Consider the following 19,008-nt stretch of genomic DNA (forward strand, 5'->3'; position numbering starts at 1 on the left):
GCCATTATTAATATGCCATAAGCAAGTATAGATTCAAAAGTTTATAAATTACTTTTTCAGCATTTATTTACTTTTGATTTCTTTGCCCTGGGGTTACTTGCTATGCAGCAAGTGCATATCATTGTGAACAACGCTTTGAAACTGTACAATGAAGATAAAACTGGAATGGTGGATTTTGCTTTGGAATCTGGAGGTGAGTAGCTGCAGCGTTACTCCAGGGAACATGGGGGAGGATAGAACATGAAAACGTACAAATTCATATGAACAAAGATGTATTTTAAAGCATTAGACACTGAGAAGAAGCAAGTGCGGGACCTGTGACAAGTCAGATAAGAAATGGTTTAGTCTGCAACTTTCTATTTTCTGTATCTAAAAGCTGGTGTGTGTTTGTTTTGAGTTTTTAAAATAAGTGGTGCTGTGTAAGTTTCTGCAGTGGAAATTTTTGATTTACATTGGAGAAAATGTCTATTGTTTCATCAACATTGTGTTGCTGAACATTTTAAGATTGGTTCTTTTTAAATGAAGCTTAATATCATCTGGCCACTATACTCTTATAATCCACCTTTGCAGGGTTGGTTGCTCAGGGATGTTGCTATTTATTTACTGTATTTGTGATATACCGCATAGGACTCTTTCTCAACCTCTCCCATCACCTGAGGTGTCATGACCGTCAGGTTATACGACTACCAGCTGTGTCTCTAATGAGAGGAGCAGCCCTATGGTCTGGTAGGACTATGGCAAGTTTACCTTTACCATCTGTAATAAACTTGTAATCTGCAGGCTTGGTCTTCAAGCATGTGAATTAGAAAGTCGCAAATCTAATATCCCCAACAATATGGTTTCTGGGAAATGCACCCAATTTCTGGGTGGCAAGTTATTTATGCCTTTCAATCACATGCAGTATATTTAAATAATAGTTCCCACAGTTTCATGAGATATCAAGGTAAAAAGTTGTTTGGAAATTTCAACCTCTAGCTTTTCAGGTCAGACAATGGAACTTAAGTTCAGTCCCAAATTAATGATGTGCCCTGGAATATTTCTGTATGGAAATCCATATAGTTCATATTTCTGGACTTGTACGCACTTGCAATGAATTGTTAATCCGATATATAAAGACTGAGTGGCAATCATGCCACTTACAAAACGTGCACAAAGAATAAATCATTTTCTAATGGAAAGGACTAACGATGCAAAGCATTTCATGATAGAATCTCATTCAATAAATGTTTGTCGGGATGTACAAGTTTTTAATTTGAAAATGAAGCCACTATATTGACACATTTGTGACCCAACTTCTTAAAAATTGCTTTGGCTGTGCTACGATTTAGAATTGGCTAAGACTTCAGTAGTTCTTTGTGTAAAGTAATTTAATCAGCAACTTTCTGTTGGGCCAAAAAATCAGATGAAATGGGTTATAGTGCAACAGGTTTATTTGAAAATACAAGCTTTTGGAGTTTTTCTCCTTGTAACAAGACTCCAAAAGCTTATGTTTTCAAATAAACTTGGACTGTAACAGGGTGTCGTGTGACTTTTGACCTTGTCCACCCCAATCCAATACTGGTACCTCCACATTCTGGAAAAGTGACATTTTGGCAAAAGAAATTAATGCATCATTTAGCCTTGACTTGGATTTCATTCAACTTGCACAACCATACAAACTTACTATGAAAACAAATGATTTGTCATCAGTTGTAACTTGATCATCCTAGTAATTTAACCTGTGCAGAGGAAGGGGCATGAGCATTTGGATGACTCCAGATTGCAAGTATAGGATTTCTTAATCTATTTTGGAGAAGTGTTGATCATAAGTAGTCACAGAGATAAGTTATGAATGTTACAGGAATTTCCTGTGGTGCTGTCGACCGTGTCTTACTACCACATGACACCTGTGCAGAGATGCCACTTTCCTAAGTGGTACATGCTGTTCTGTTTAAAATTTAGATGTTTTTGATTGGGACACCACATTAAAACAGGTTATGAAAGTGAGTTCAGCAAGAAATTGAAAGGAGTTGCGAATAAATTCAGCCCAGATATTTTCGAAAATTTTTCTTTCAGGTTTGTTTTAGAACATTAGGGGTATTAATGGGGAAGGGGATGATTTAGAATGGTTAAATCCTTAGAGGATTTGGGATTGGAAACAGTTTATGGCGTTGATATGCTTATTGTGGGATAGTTGAGTAGACCCAACACAAGCATTCTAGTTTAAAACAATAAGGAAGAGTTGTTTGAGAGAGTTGAGCTTGTGCACCAGATCAAAAGCTATAGTGTATAATATATAGTGAGGCTGTTGACGGGTAATGCACCTTCGTCTCTTTTTTGTATATTTTGTATGTTTTGTCTGAGCTAATCACATAGGTTAAGAGCAGATTGTACAGTGGTTATGGTTCACTTACTGGGGTAGAAATTCACCTCAATAAGCATATTTATTAAAATGTTCCAGTTGGATGGCTGCCAAGTTGTCTGTAATCTGGCCATGTAATATAAATATATGTCCAAGGTGAACCTGCACACTGCAGGTTAGCAAGATATTTGACACTTTTGTTTTAATCTATCATGCAACATTTTTATATATTATGCCTGTCCATAAATGAAATGTAGATTTCAGTTACCTGATCTTTGTCATAAAAGTGAAGTTTAACGGTGAACTGCCCAGGGAGATGTCAGTGCATTAGTGATGTCACTGCACTAATGCCCTGGGAACATGAGTTCAGATGTCATCATGGCAGCTAGTGGTATTTAAAGTTAATTAATAAAATCTGGAATTGAAAGTTGGATTCCAATGGTGACTATGAAACAAATCATCAATTATCACCCTCTGGTTCATTGAGTTTTAGGGAAGGAAATTTGTCATCTATACCTGCTCTGGCCTCCATGTGTTTTCAGATTCAAAGCAACATGGTTGCCTCTAAAATACCTTTTTGAGGTGGCCTAGCAAGCTGCTGAGTTCAAGGGCTGGGCAAGAAGTACCAGCCCTACCAGTGATCCTTTCATCCCATAAAAGAATAAATGAGTTACCAGACAAATTGCTAGAATGGACACAAATGGCAGATGTTGTGTTTAATGTGGAGACGTGTAAAGTGAATCATTTTGGTAGGAAGAACATAGATAAACAGTATGAAATAGTGTACAATTGTGAAGGAACTGCAGGTGTACAGGATCTGGAGTGTATCAGTGTGCAAGTCATTGAAGGTGTCAGGGCAGTTTGAGTGTGCAGATAATAAAGCATGCAAGAACATGATTAATTGGTGTGTAGTATACAAGAGCCAAGAGGTTATGTTGGATTTGTATAAGCCTCAACTGGAGTATTTTATTTGGTTTTGGGTGGCACTTTGGGAAACATTTTGAAGGCATTGGAGTGAGTGCAGGTAAGATTCATGATTGGCTCCATGGATGAGGAATGTCAGTTGTGAAAATAAATTGGAGTATTGGGAGAAGAGAAGACAAGCAATTTGATAGAGGGATTAAAGATCTTGATGGGACTGATAAGAGTAGATCAGATGTAACTGTTCCCACTCCTTTAAAAAAAATAATTGCAAATGTAAAGGCATAGATTTAAAGCAATGTGAGGAAAATCTTCTTGCAGCAAGTTCTGGAATTTGCTGCTAGAAATTGTGGGTGAGGCAAGTTTCACTTGCATTCAAAAGGGAATTACTGTTACCTGAATGTGAACAAATATACAGGATTATGGGGAGAAGGCAGGGAAATGGTGCTAATTGCCCATTAGGCAAACTGGTGCTGAAACACTGGCTGCCTCCTGCAGTATTATTGTTCTGTGATTGATCTTCAGCTGCAAAATGCATGTGTTCTGCTCTGCTCTCCCCAGGCATATTCCTTGATGTTCTCAACATCCATTGTCCTGTTTCACTTTGATAATGTTGCCCGTCTCCACTCCAAACTTTTCCACTTGTTGCTTAAAGGCTCGTTATTGTCTCCTCCAGGCTCATTCGTTCGCCAAAGTCTCCCCTCCTTTACCAACAGTAAGCTCGGCTTGTCTGAAACTCAGCTCCACGAGACTGATTCTAGGTTTATAGGCTATTTTCAATTAGTGTTGGCAGATTGGGTGTGATGCCCCAGCACATGGATATCTCAGTTATCCTAATTGAGATCTTTGGTGTTCTTTGGCAAACAGTAGTCAGAATGGGTTAGAACTTCCTAAAAATTGCTTGTACTGTTGGGTTCTCTACTGAGTACTGCATCTGCCTTCTCTTTGCAGGTGGTAGCATCTTGAGCACTCGTTGTTCTGAAACCTATGAAACTGCAACAGCTGTGATGAGTCTCTTTGGAATTCCACTTTGGTATTTCTCGCAATCTCCTAGAGTGGTAATTCAGGTTGGTAGACCATATTGAGGTGAATTGTGTTGGTGACCTTTCATGGGAAGCTATATAAACAGGTAGGGTTAGAAGGGAGTTGTGATAGGTAGTGCATTAATGGGGAAGAAATTTGTGTAAATGTAAACACTTTCCACTGTGGCTAAACGCCCTGTTTGTGTTGTAAACTCATCAACACGTGCAAATGAAGCTGTTATGCTTAAATTAAAAATGGAAAGAACTGCGGTTGCTGTAAATCGGGAACAAAAACAAAATTCTGAGGAAGGGTCACTGGACCCGAAACGTTAACTCTTTTTTCCTTCACGGATGCTGCCAGACCTGCTGAGCTTTTCCAGGAACTTTGTTTTTGTTGTGCTTAAATTGTTTGCCTTCTCATAAAATCCTTTTCATAGCGGTTTTGAAAGAATGAAAATCATCCTTTTTGGAGTTCTGATTCTGTGCCATGTTCATCTTGCATATGATTATTTTCAAGGAGTGTAATTTCTCAGGATGCCTTTCAAAATACACAAAAATGGAGTATCTGTAATTAAAACAAAACCATTCCAGCTCTTAATTTCCAATGCCTGTTTGTATTGGATCGAGTAGAACCATAAGTCCTTAAAAAGGATAACTTGAACTGTAATTAAAAAATTATCACATCACCGTAGGAATAAACTTTCTGCTCTGAAGGAATCTGTCTTTTAAAAAGAAACTTGGAACACATGCTTAAAATATCCATTTGAACCTCTTTTCTAATTTGGTCAAAATTTAATTCCTGTTTTGTTTGTTTTGAGGCTTGTATCCAATTCAGGAGCATTTACTCCCAAATTAGTTGTATTAGATGCATATCAATGCATTTGTATACTCTACTCTCTAAAAGTTTTTGTTTGAAGCCCCATCATTGTTTGGCAATTGAAAAGATGGCTTTGTTTTTGTTGATTTTTCTGATGGAAGGTCCCTGATGTCCGTGATAGGAAGCAAATTTACTGATTGGACCAGCAGCATTGGAACTAAGCTCAATCTACAATTTCAACGTGTTGAAAATAGGTGTTCTTTCTGGGGTTTATTGCATGCCATTTATAGTATTACATTGAACCTCTACCCAAAAGTGGGTATTGCCCAGCTGATTCATGCCAGTATCTGTACTCCATATGAAGCTCCTCCCACCAGTCTTCATCTAGAGACAAGACTCGAATATCCATTCTCAAAAGTCTGCTTGAAATTTTGACTGAATCACGGAGCAGGAGTAGGTCATATGGCACCTTCAACCTCTGTTCGATGTGATCTTTGGCTTTGACTTAACTTTCTTACCACATCCCCTGTCTTGAGAACCAAAAAATCTCAGTTAATTAATGGATTCAGCATTGAGCATTCACAGCATCTGAGGGTAGTGAATTCCAAAGATTCACACTGTTCGCTCTGATGCGATTCTTCCTTTGTCCTAAATGATTGGTATCTTAGCCTGAGCTTGCCCCTATGTTCTGGATTTCACATCCAGGAGAAATAATCTTCAGTATCTACTCTGTAAAGCGCTTCAAAATCTTGTGTGTTTCAGAGGTCACCTCTCATTCTTTCTCAGCCTATTGTCATAGAACAGTTCTTTTGTGGAAGGAATTGTAGATGTAGCAAATATACACACCATAGAATCATGGCTTTCTTTTATGGTAGGTACTTCACTAGTCTGATGTTTTGTTGATTACTTTTTTCTTTTACACAGAATCTGTCATTTTACTAATATTACTAGTATTGTTGTCCCCTATTAACATTCATCGCTAAAACACCTGCTGGCTCTGTACAAAATCTGTGCACTTCCCCCTGATGGCAGAACCTGTTCTTTTTTTCTGTATATTTGGTTTTATTTTCTTCACAGCCTGAGGTTTAAGCAATTTCTTTCTACATGCAATCCTGCTCAATGGGAAAACTGGGTCCTTCGAAAAAAAGATGTTTTGGAAAATTTTAACACCTACATCGTTAAAAGAACACAGCTGAATAATAACCCAGTGTGTGTGCATGAGCACAGTGATTCAGGTTGATCTGCTCAATTGGCTGGATTGGCTGGCTCTAGATGTAGAGTGCCAATCGTGCATGAAGGTCCTGCCTTCTAAACTTATCCCTCACCTGAGGTGTGATGACCCTCCAGTTAAACTCACCACCAGTTTCTCTCTATTAAGAGAGCAACCCTGTGGTCCTGTGAGGCTATGGTTACATTCCTTTTATTATACTACAATCAAGGAACTAATGAGCATGTGTGCTGGATCACCCCCCTCTAGCTCTCCTATTTTAAACTAATGCCTTTTGATTTTGTTTAGATGAGAATAAAAAAATTAAAGGTGTGTGCAACTTGCTCTGTCTCATGCATGCTCAGGTGGTAACATTCCCTCCTGAGTCTCTCAGTTCTGGGTTCAAGTACAAAAATCAAGGCTGACACTTCAGTACAATGCTGAGAGAGGGCAGTACTGTCTCTCATACGACATATTAGACCAAGGCCCATCAGCCTGCTCCTGTGGCAAGATTTTGAAGAACAGTTAACCCTCGTGTCCTGGCCAATTTTTAATCCCTCGATCAGGATCAGCAAAAACATTTGCCTGGTCATTATCATCACATTACTATCTGCAGGAGTTCTCAATGTGAAACTGGCTGCTGCATTTCCTACATAGCACCAGTGACTACATTTCAAAATTTTTTTGTATTGCATAATAATTCTTGTTTCTAGACCATATGACATCTGGTGGTTGTGACAAACATAACATAAATGTAATTTTTTGTTTCAACTCTCAGTTCGAGTCTGCTTAAGTTGGAGAAAAAAATCTGGAATTAAGAGTCTGTGACCACGAATCCATTGTCGAGTGTTGGGAAAAACCCATCTGGTTCACTCGTGTCCTTTAGGGAAGGAACTGCCATCCTTATCTGGTCTGACCTACGTGTGACTCCAGACTCTCAACAATGTAGTTGACTCTTAATTGCCCTCTAGGCAATGAGGGATGGTCATTAAATGCTGCCTAGCCAGCAACACCCTCATTCCATGAATGAATTTTTTTAAAAAAATTCACCTTTCCATGTATCTTAGCCATAGTAAGAAAATTGCAGCAGGGCAACCCCATGTGGTGTTTTCACCTCAGTATTTCTCTAGCCATCAAGGTGTACTCAGTGTATTCAACTGTATCAATAACCAATTAATGCTTTGTTATTAGTGTGGCAAAGATTTCAGGCCTCACTCCTTGCGAAAAATAATACCTGCAATTCCTATGTTTCTTCCCCCCACCGTGCAACTCAATATGGCAATTCAGTTTTTTAATGTACTTTTTGCTCAGGACAATATCTGAAACTCTGTGGCCATGTTCCCAATTTTCTTTTGAGTGTGGGTATGTGAGTGACAATTAGACTGTGCGCTGTGATTCATATCTTTTTCAAATGTGTGGCTAGTCTCCGTGTTAGATGTTAAGTCTGAACATTGTTGTGACTTCTTTCCTGTTTGGTGCTCTGGAATGGCTGGCTTGAGTAGGCATTTTGTGAAGTGATCTGCTGGTGACTCTTAAATTTTTCCCTTTCTTCCTGTCCCAGTTTTCTTCCCACTTACCTTTCTTCCGTAGAGGCTCCAACTTGGAGAAATTCCACCAATGGAAACCATGTTCTGCTTGAGTGGCCATTCACTTTTGAATCTAGACAGGGTCCAGACCTGAAACATCAGCTTTCCTGCTCCTCTGATGCTGCTTGGCCTGCTGTGTTCATCCAGCTCTACACCTTGTTATATCGGAGACTATCAATGTCCTATTTGTATAGTGATTGTAGTCTAGTCCAGCTCAGAACTATCCTGGCCAAAGATGATAACACTTTCCAGCTGGGGTAATTGCATAGCAATTGGGAGTGGAATTCTTGGCCAGAGCTATCATCACCTGGGCAATGAGCCCAGTTGTACTGACTCCACTGCTGTCCCAGCTGAGATCGTCTGACTTGATATAGACCAGGAAAGTCACACCTCTGTGTCTCATCCCACCCATGATGGTTTACCTCCTGAGCAATCTGAAGAACAGCAGTCTCCATTCACAAATGCTGCAGGAGTGCAGTCTTCATGATGTTGCAGAAGGGGGAATGTTAACCAGTATTCCTAGACTATGTTTTTGTATAACAAGATTCTTCAACTGACCATTCCCAAACAAAACTGAGTCATGAGTTACTGAAGCACTCCATTTTATGTCTGGTATCTCCCTCAGTTCAGATTACGACTAGTTAAAATATTCTGATATAAAAGCAAGTCAAACGTCTGTGCAACAATTGTGTATCAGTATGACATTTGTTTGACTTGCTGAGATTTTTGCGCGAGTAAAGGGAAAAAGCAGGGGGCTGGCACGGAGTTATTCCTCCAGGGAACATTGCACGCATGATGGATTGAATGATCACTTACTATGCTATAACTATTCTAAGATTCCATGAGGTGAAGTGATGGGACACAGAGGTTAGCATGTCAAAACTTTGGATCTGAAAGTGGAAAATTAAGAAATTCTTAACCTAAAAGTTGCCCTAGTTTAAGGAGGATGCAGAGATGTTTTTGTAATGTTTCTGTAATGTTTCTCATTCCTGTTCTCTTACAGCCAGATGTTTACCCTGGAAACTGCTGGGCATTCAAAGGATCCCAGGGATATCTGGTTATTCGCCTTTCTGTGGAGATTTATCCTTCAGCTTTCACCTTGGAGCATGTACCAAAGTCTCTCTCTCCAGCAGGCAATATTAGCAGTGCTCCAAAGGACTTCAGTGTTTACGTAAGTGTAAGCAGCAGACTGTTAAAGAATCACGGGATGAACAGTGATGCTCAGCTGAAGTAGTCTGACCTCATATGCCGCGTCCATTAATAAAATTTGAGCAAGCGTTAGGTTTACAATTGGAGAGGTATGCAAGTCTTTTGGAGCTGTGTATGTACCTACTGTTAGGGTGTTGTGGCTTTTGAGCTGACTGCTTAAACACCACTGAAAAACAATGCCTTTGTAGAAAAAGAAAACATAGTACTGTGGATGTTGGTACTCTGAAATAAATACATCGTGTTGGAAATACTCATTTGACAGTATTTGTGGAAATGGAAACTAACTGAAGTTAGCTCTACACAAACGTTCTCTGCATTTATAAAACCTTTTTAAGAAAAAAAAATCACTTATTATTTACTTAATTCTGAAGAGACTTCTTGTTATCTTTGCTGAGTAACAGTGACCTGTTTTGTGTGTTCCTTCCAGGGTCTTGATGATGAGTACCAAGAAGAAGGTGCAAATTTTGGCACATACACATACAACCAAGATGGAGAAGCGATACAGACTTTCCTTGTCAGGGTAACTTAGTTTCAAATTTATACTTGCTAATTTAGTTATTTTAAATTTCACTTTCAGGATATATTTCAGATTTTTGTAATGTAGTTTTGCTGTTGTATTTCATATTCAATTTATGGTTTATTCCAGTTTTTGTCTGAAAACTGCAGCAGGTATATACAGGTTGTTTGGAACCTTTTTTATCCCACCCCATTGATAATTGAGTTAGAAAATATTGTTAGACCAAGTCATAAAATGAAATCACAGTTACTTGCAAAATTGAGGTAAATGAACTTAGTGTTGTTAATTCTTCAGCTCATTCTGGGTCTAAGCTCTTGCAGTTTCTTCCACTAAAATCCTCCTTTTGGTCACCTGTCCTGCTGCCTCACGTAGTCAAAGACAAATTTTTCTGCATCTGTGAAATAGCCTGGAATGTTTTATATCATTTCAAGGCTCTGTATAAATTAAAGTTAATTCATGAGTAAAACAATTCAAGGTAATTCTATAAGATAATCAGACTTTTGAGTATGTAATTTTTCCTCTCTTGTGTTTGTGCTCTACCCTTCCCTATTCAAACTTTAGAATGAAAGCTTGAAAAGCTACCAAATAGTTGAACTCCGGATATTCTCCAACTGGGGTCACCCAGAGTACACTTGTCTCTACCGGTTCAGAGTGCACGGCAACCCTAGAAAACAATGAATCATGGACTGTACTAATATTGTAAAAATTGTAAATACTGGAAGAACTGGGAATAATTCTGGACACTGGAATTTGTTCTTAGATTGTGGCATGAATAACGTACTGCTGAATTGCCTACTATCAGATGCTTTAAGAACACTGCCTACTGATTGGTTAATGGCTTTCTCATGGTTTTTAGAGAACCTTTTGTCTTGTTTTTATTTTGGTAAATGTCTGGTGTTTGTTTTGCACAACAAGAATACTGACTGCCTTTCCACTTGGAAAAAATGGAAAGAAATTGATGTACAGACTATTTTATTGGATATTGGATAATGTTTATTTGTATATTGCACAACAGTCCTCATATTGTAAAGAGAATACTTCAAAATATAAGCTTATATTAACCGATATAATCCATATATTTAAATATTGACATTAAACCTGTGGCCTGTGTAGAAAGAATACGAATATGAAATGCACTCATATTTCAAACTATGATATAAAACAAAACAAGGCATATTTCCTCCTGTAAAGCAAAATTAGGGATTTTGGGGAAGGGACTTTGTGAATAACTATTTATTTTTCAAGAGTAACATAGGACTTTGTGCAATGTATTTTTGTAAATTTTTCACGCTGTCTTGAAGTGTTTTTATTTCCTTGGATGTTACAGAATTGGACAAAGCTATTCAGATGTTTAAATAAAGAATTTAATTTTTTTGAGGCTGGATGTATTTGAAACATAATAAAGGGTAAACTTTCTTTTGTGTAACATTTGTATTTGAATACAAGTTTTCAATATTAAGAGCATCTTAAACTCATCATAAATTGGGATCTAGTTTTGGGTTAAACCAATCAGTAAAAAGCATGTGTTATGATCTGAAATGCACTGCTTAAAACGTTATTGGAAGCAGATTTAATAACTTGTGAAAGGAGACAACTTGTCGGGCTCCAAGGAAAGAGCAGAATTGAGGAACTATTTAGATAGCTCTTTTTAGTGGAGGCATAGGCACCATGGACTGAATAATGACTCCCTGTTCTGTATCAATCTCCAGTTGCTATGTTAGCTTCTGACTTGTCATCCACGAGGTTTAAAATTCAGAACACAAATTCACTTTTTTTGCTATCTATTGGAGTTGGCATTCCCTTCAATAAAACTTGATGGGATTCATGTGCAATCAGGCAGAATAAAGTAATGGTCTAAGGTCATGTAGCACAAATGGGAATGGACACAAAAAAATAAGCTAGAGTTCATTGGGAAATAATTCCTAGCTCATCTTAAGTGGGAGGTATGGTTTTCATATCTTGGGATGCTGTGCTTCAAAGCTCTGTACTTGTGGATGATAACCAAAGTATCTATCTGTTGTCTGTCGCAACTGGTAAGATAGCCACTGCTTAATGCACACTGAAAACTGACATTTCAGCATGGGTAACAGCGGTAGTGACACTACAGTCAAAATCTTACAGTTGTAAAAGCTGTAACAACATACCAGCCATATTTTTGAGAATTAATAACCACCTCACAAAGCACTATTCAATTCCAGTGTAATGCCACGGGTACTGGCAGTCACCACCTGTCCCATCCAAGTGGCTGCTCCTTATGTGGAGAGGCTAGAGAAACTGGAATTGTTGTCCTTCATAGAGAAATTGAGGGGAGATTTATTTGATGTTTAAAATTGAGGGGTTTTCACAAGCGAATAAGAAACTGTTTTTCTACCAGAACAGTAAGTGACCAGAGGTCATAGATCAAAGATTGGTGAAAACGTTGAGATGAGAATTTTTTTAATTCAGCAGTTTGATCTGAAAGAAAGGGCATGAATTTATCTAATATGAAAGCATGTTGCAAGTGGATTTGTTAATATTCAAGGAAGTTGGGACTAATTGGCAAGCTGTTTGAAGATAAGGCATGCTGAGGGTAAATTGCCTCCAATGCTGTAAAATCTTGCATAAATGGGAAGAAGGACAAGTACTGCAGCAGAAATGGGACAGGCTTTGACATTTAGAACCACTTGCACAGTTTAGGATACAATTTTGTAGCACTTTTTTCACTTACAACAGGTCATGCATTTAATCTCAATCATCAAGGGAACTCAGTTTTACTCATGGGTTTAAACTTGGGTCCAATATTAAAACCAGCTGGATGGGCAAACGGCTATATTGGCATTTGTACCTTCCGATGTTCCTGAAACATAACTTATGAAATTTAATTTTCATAGCAACTCCTGTAAAGAAATTGATTCATTAAAATGCACATATCTCCAATTATGACGGACTTCATTCGGACCTGATTAAAGGATTCAGATGAAAGTTTTGACTGTAATTGTGCATTGTGTACTGTTTAAATGTTAACGTTAAGAACTTTGTCCATTTTATTGCAAGGCTGTTGTAGATACTTGAATGTTGGGATATATTAATTTCAGCAAACATGATCTCTTGCATAAGATTTGTTCAAGAATATGCATAGTGCTAAATATGCTATCATTACTAATAAACATTCTGGCTGGTCAGATACATTCAAAAGCCATTTGATGAAAAGACTGGCAAAATTTGAGGTTTCAAGGTCAAATGACTGGAATGCTAATTCATGCCGCACAAGCAGAGTGGTGAAACGAACTAGGCACTTTTTTTCCTGGGCTTTTGCTGACTCTTGAGATGTAATGGTGAAGAGTTGGTGCTCCTATGTGAGATGAAATGAATTTGCTAACCTGACAAACCTTTTGTTTTGTAATAGGTGCAACAGGGTTGTAAGATCTTCATGGAAGGGAAAATCAATACACACATCCCGATTGTTGCTGCAAGTGAGAGACAAAACATTTGTGGATTCCCTATTTTGGAGTGCACTATGTTCCTTTTGTTTCTATCTTGGGGATATGCCCCACAAAATAGCAAATCTTTGCTTGTTTAGATATCTCCAAGCTTCTGGTCAGAACAGTTTTTATTGAGCTTTCGGAGAGCTATGTGTTGATGAGCAGATGATTCTTCAATTTCAAATTTTGTTAGTGCAGCTGAGGTCAGTTGTCAGTGCAGTTGGTGAAAGTTGACAAGAGTCCAAGTAATTCAGGAGCTTTTTGGATGACCAGGATAATGTGCCTTAAAAGCAGTGCAATGAATATGTCCAGTTGATGAACCTTAAAAACAATCTTCGTAGAACTGGCTGTTGTGATCTTGAGTTCCTTTTTGTAATGGTTATTGTTTGTCAAAGCCAACCTGGATTGTAATCTGTACTAACAAGGTGTAGAGCTGGATGAACACAGCAGGCCAAGCAGCATCAGAGGAGCAGGAAAGCTGACGTTTTGGGTCTGGACCCTTCTTCAGAAAGCTCCTCTGCTGCTTGGCCTGCTGTGTTCATCCAGCTCTGCACCTTGTTATCTCAGATTCTCCAGCATCGGCAGTTCCCACTATCTCTTGTAATCTGTACTGCCATCTATTGGAGTGGGAGCATATCTCCCTTAGTGATGAGCTTTGACTGTAAGTTCCAGCTTGCACCATTAGAACCCCTGCAGGACATGAAGAATCGCAGAAAAATAGCTTCTGTTGGTGGGATAACCTTTGGTCAAGCTAAGTGGCAGCGCATTATGTTGAAATGTAACCATCAAACTGCAAAATCAATCGTAAAGGCTACAATCTACATTTTTGCATCACAAGTTATGTTTCTGTTATGTGAAGTTTTATATTTTTAATTTTTAAAAGAAAATAGAGTAGCTTTGACAAGAACTATCCTTATTTTTCCAATCACTAGTCATTCTCTGAAGGGTTCTCTGATCAGTCGTTCTGTTATGACTGCATTTAGGATATTTTTAGAACCTGGTTTAGTTCAGTCCAACAGCCCTAGCCAGCTAGTTTTTAGGCATTTCAGTTTTACACTAATTTAAAAAATTGATTTTTGTTTAACTCAGTTTAGAGTTGTAAGAATGTAGCTTGATGTCTGTGGTCATCAACAAAACAATGGCACTTTGCACACTGACAATGAAATCAGCATCCCAGGTTTGGCAATCTCTGGCAGTAATCTGGTCTTTATCACTGAATGGTAACATGACAGCAGTCTTAACTGGGGGATTCCCAGTAAGCAGTTGCATTGATCTTTTCAGTGTACTGGGGGTTTCTCTTGCAGATTAACAAGAAACAAAAAATAAAATGATTTTTACAGAATTTATTTTAAAAGTACTTGCGTAAGACTTAAGGTAGAATATAAAAGATTCTGATTGATCTTTTTCTCCTGAAATGAATTTACATTGAAATATAACAGTACTTCACAATCTCTTCTCATGTCTAGTTTTGTTCATCAAACTTTAATTGTTGTTTAAAACTCATTTGTGTCTGGTTGAATCTTGATCATGGAAGGGATATGACCCAGTCTTTCACTTTTTAGAATCTAACTTGCATTTGTGGTGATTTTTTTTTTAAAGTTTGGTCATGAGATGTGGGCATTGCTGGCTGGCCAGCTTTTATTGACCATTTTTAGTCTCCTTGGAGAGAACCTGTAGGTCTATCTGCTGCCCTTGACCTTCTAGAAAAAAGCAGTCATGGATTTGAAAGGTGTTTTTGAAGGTTCTTGGGTGAATTTCTGCACTACAGCTTGTAGATGGTATACATTACTGATATTGAGGGTCAGTGATGAAGGGACTGGATGCTTGTGGGTATGGTGCCAATCAAGCAAGCTTCTTAGCCTTGAATAGTGTCATGTACCTTCATTGTTGTTGTAGCTGCAATCATCCAGGCAAGTAAAGAGCATTCCAGCAAACTCCTTATTTGTGCCTTGTGGATGGATGGGCTTTGGGGAGTCAGGTGATGGACTACTCATTGTAGAATTCCTAGCCTCTGTCCTGCTTTCATTGCCACAATATTTATGATTTTCCAGTTCAGTTTCTGATCACCAAGGATGTTGATCATGGGAGATTTAGTGATCATAACATGATTGAATGTCAAAGGATGATGGTTAGATTCTCTCTTTTTGGAGATGATCATTGCCTGTCGTTCATATGGTGCAAAATTTTTGTCGCACTCTCGCCTGGATATTATCCAGATCTTGTTGCATTTGGACATGGAATGTTTCAGTATTTTGAGTCACAAATGGTGCTGAATAATGTGCAATTGTTGGTGAATGTCCCCATATCTGAACTTAGAGGGTATGTCAATGATGAAGCAGCTGAAGATCATCGGGTCCAGGGCACTATCTTGAGGCACTCTGGCCTCTTACATGCAGTGGTGATGCTCCTACCTCTGAGCCAGAGGCCCAGGTTCAAGTCCCATATGCTCCAGAGGTGTGTAATAACATCTCTAATCAGATTGATCAGAAAATATCTATCCTAAGGAGCTTGCAGGGATGTCCTCCAGTTGAGATAACTGCCCTCAAACCATCCTGTTGACAGGATTTCTTCTTTCTTTTGGAGAGTCTTCATTTCTTCAATCATTACATGTAACTTTCTGCTGTATATGGAGAAAGTTGATGATTTTCTCCACCAATTATTTATTACAACACAACTTCCTTTGTACTTGCAAGTAAAATTATGTATGAAATTAATTGGCGATTATTCCAGTACTTCAAGTCTGATTTCCTTTATCTTCAAACAATCTTCCCCCAGCCATGTGTATGTAGACTCATGCTTGATGTAACATTCCACATATTCATAGCATAAATTGTCCTCCACCTAAGCATACAGATTTTGGATTAAATGTTCACTTTGGGTCACCACTCCTCAAGTGAGCCTTCCCTCTGATTGTTAGACTGTATAGGTTCAACTGCAATGCAGATTTGGCACCTATCTCATCTGCCTAACCACCTCCAGCACGGACCTCAGTGAGTGGGTGCCTATACTCGTAGGGTCATTGATTGTGGCATGCAATCTCTGTATTTCTGATTCTAAAATCTCTTGACCTGCAATGTGGTTGGCTTGTGTCAAAGACAATTCTACCTTTTTTAAGACTTTAGATGTAATTGTCTGATTGGTGCAGAATTCCTAGCCCCTCTACATTATTAACCTCACTTGGTTCTAAAGGCATTGATCCTTAAAAGAATGGAGACCTTCCTAGACTAGTGTTTTTAATGTGCTGAGAAAGCAGCAGGTTCTTTATAAGCAAGTCTAAAAGAGCAAGATATTAGAGGCTACTACTCAGCTGTTAGAGCATTGTAGTCATTAATTGGAATCAGTGTTTTCAGTAATATTGGAGTAGTCCATATTATGCTTCAAGAATTCATTGTCTGCCAAAGTCAGTATTATTTGCCTTGGAAGCAACAATACTCAAGAAGCTTGACACTGTCTGTGACACAGGCAACTGGGGATGGGTAAAAAATGCTAGCCAGCGATGCCCATATTCCACAAACGAAATAAATAAAAAAGAAGCAAATGAGTGGCTCATATTCCATTACTATGGAAACATTAGAAGATAGGAGGTAGAGGCCATTCACCCCTTTATGCCTACTCCCCCAGCTGATCATTGAATTCAATAGCCTAATCCTGCTTTCTTCCCATAATCTTCAATCCCATTCACTCCAAGTGCTATATCTAGTCATCTTTTTGAATACATTTGCTGTTTGGGTATCAACTACTTCCTGTGCATGAAGAAATGTCTCCCCATCTGTGTCCTAAATCCTTTACTCTAAATCCTCATACTGTGAGACCTGGTTCTGGACACCCACCATCAGGAACATCCTCCCTTCATCTACCCTATGAAATTCCCCCTCGTTTGTCTGAACTCCAGCAAAAACAATCCCAATCTTGCCAATCTCTCCTCGTACTGAAGACTTGGAGCCAAAAAAAAAACCTAGCTTTTCATTTTATTTCTATTTTAGTATTGGGAACATCAGTAAAATGAAACCAGATCTTTTAAACTTTAAGAGCCTGCTAATATCTTGCCTCCTCCACTGATGTTACTGTTCACTTCTCAAAAAAATTTGATAGAAATATTATTAGGATAGGTGAAAAGAAAATGGTGTTTTGTGGTTGTAATCCAACTTATTCCTCATTGCCAAGATCTTTGAGTAACAATTTTTCTTGCGGTCCCCAGATAAGGCTTTGTCCTCAGTTTTATCAAATGGTATCGTATGTAGAATCTCTTCTGCTGGCAGTGGGAAAAACCTGAGCAGTAGGACAAAAAAAAAGTTATTGAGGGCCTTAAAAGCGTGCCTTTCTAAAGATCCGATCGAGCTTAACTCCCTAGTGTTAAGAACACCAGGTATCTCTATTAGAGAAGGAAGAGATCCGGGTTCCAGTGTATTTGGGATTCATACACCCCTGCTTCTATCTTGCTCCGCTGGCTGGAACAACATTAACAGTCCCCCAGGCATCTTCAAGAAGGCAGCACATCGTGGAGCTGGAGGAACACAGGAGGTCAGGCACCATCAGAGGAGCAGGAAAGCCGACAGGACCGGAGGGTCCCGACCCCAAACGTCGACTCTGATGCTGCCTGGCCTGCTGTGTTCCTCCAGCTCCACACTCTTATCTCTGACTCCAGCATCTGCAGCTCTTGCTATGTCCAACTTACACAAGGCAGCTTGTCGACACTAGGCAAGCATTCCCTCAGTGAGCCTGTAAGACTCTCCTTGAAAGGCGGCCAAGAGGGGGATCGATTCCCGGCCGGAGTCTGAAAGATTAGTTTTGTTCTCGGGTGGCATAGGGGGTGAGATGCACGAATGTGGAGTTGAGGGTCAGATATAATCTTAGTGAAGAGCTCCGGCTGGTGGAGGCCTCACGTCATCACCCCCGATTAGGAGTTTCCCCTAATTCTAGAAGTGTCAGACTTCCAGCGGCTGCAGCACCTCCTCTTCCACGCCGGCCTCCGCTGTGATTTTGAAGATGACTGGACCCCGCGTTCTTTGAGCGGCGAAGGACGCCGTAGCCATGACGTCGGCGCGCCGCGCATAAGCGGCTCGCCCTTTGACCTTTGGCTGCGGGTAGCAATGGCGGACGGCGAGGTGCCCAAGTGCTGCAGGAACCGGGGCGGAGTCCAGCGGGTCGAGAGCAAGCTCCGGGCGAGCGTCGAGAAGGGCGATTACTATGAGGCGCACCAAATGTACCGGACGCTCTTCTTCCGGTGAGTTTGTCGGTGTGGAGAGAGGGAGGAACATGGCCATGTTTGGGAGAGAGAGACGGTGTACGCGGCTCCGCGGGGCGAATCCTCCGTTCTCTTCCTCATGCCCGATCCCTCTCCTCGAGCATCGGCACCTTCCAGATCCTTCTTTCTCCGGGAGCCCCACTCAACCTAACCTGCTGGCGAAGGCTGCGGATCCGCCTGTGCCCCGGTCGATTGGTCGCTGATGTCGACCAGCTATTGTGACGCGAGCCGCGTGATTGGTTAGCTGCCCTATCAATCAAGAGATTGACAGCATTCTGAATTGACGCGGGGGCGTTGGTGGGAGGCTGAGCAGCAAAGTGCAGACTTTCGAGGAATTTATGGATGTTGGGTGGGTTGGAAAACAAAAAGTGCAATTCAGAAGATGTTCAATAACAATGCAGTGCAATGCAAAAAGAGCTGATAAATGACGGAACAAACGATTAGTCCAGAAGGGTAAGTGGGAAAAACAATCATCACAAGTTGGAAATTCTGTGAATCCTGGAAATAAAGAGAGAAAACGCTGCACATATTCAGGTCAGGCACATCCAAGGGGAGGAAAAGTAAACGTTGACAGCCTTGCATTAGAACTAGAAAAGTTTAGAATTGTTATGTGTTTTAGGTAAGTACAGCAAGAGTGAAAAGGTGACTAAGTGACAAAAGGATGCAGCAGTGCAAAGTCAAA

General features: G+C 39.7%; 1 protein-coding gene and 1 long non-coding RNA gene across 6 annotated transcripts in view; one reads left to right on the forward strand and one right to left on the reverse strand.

Annotated features, from left to right (window-relative positions):
- Window positions 1–10,993, forward strand: part of sun1b (Sad1 and UNC84 domain containing 1b) — a 33,856-nt gene extending 22,863 nt beyond the window's left edge. For all 5 annotated transcript variants that reach the window (XM_048621419.1, XM_048621420.1, XM_048621421.1 and 2 more), the window contains 5 exons: window positions 109–193; window positions 4,214–4,329; window positions 8,898–9,065; window positions 9,531–9,623; window positions 10,182–10,993. In XM_048621419.1, coding sequence (XP_048477376.1) covers window positions 109–193; window positions 4,214–4,329; window positions 8,898–9,065; window positions 9,531–9,623; window positions 10,182–10,298 — 579 coding nt within the window. In that variant the 3' untranslated portion in view covers window positions 10,299–10,993. The remainder of the gene's footprint in view (window positions 1–108; window positions 194–4,213; window positions 4,330–8,897; window positions 9,066–9,530; window positions 9,624–10,181) is intronic.
- A 3,416-nt stretch (window positions 10,994–14,409) lies between these two features.
- Window positions 14,410–18,491, reverse strand: LOC125488386. The gene is made up of 2 exons (XR_007266301.1): window positions 17,757–18,491; window positions 14,410–17,350 (listed from the first exon to the last, which is right to left on the reverse strand). It is a non-coding gene; the product is annotated as an uncharacterized LOC125488386 (long non-coding RNA).
- Between the last annotated feature and the right edge of the window lie 517 nt (window positions 18,492–19,008).

This window comes from Rhincodon typus, unplaced genomic scaffold (assembly GCF_021869965.1).
Source record: "Rhincodon typus isolate 14 unplaced genomic scaffold, sRhiTyp1.1 hic_rhity00000641, whole genome shotgun sequence".
NCBI classification, from domain to species: domain Eukaryota; kingdom Metazoa; phylum Chordata; class Chondrichthyes; order Orectolobiformes; family Rhincodontidae; genus Rhincodon; species Rhincodon typus.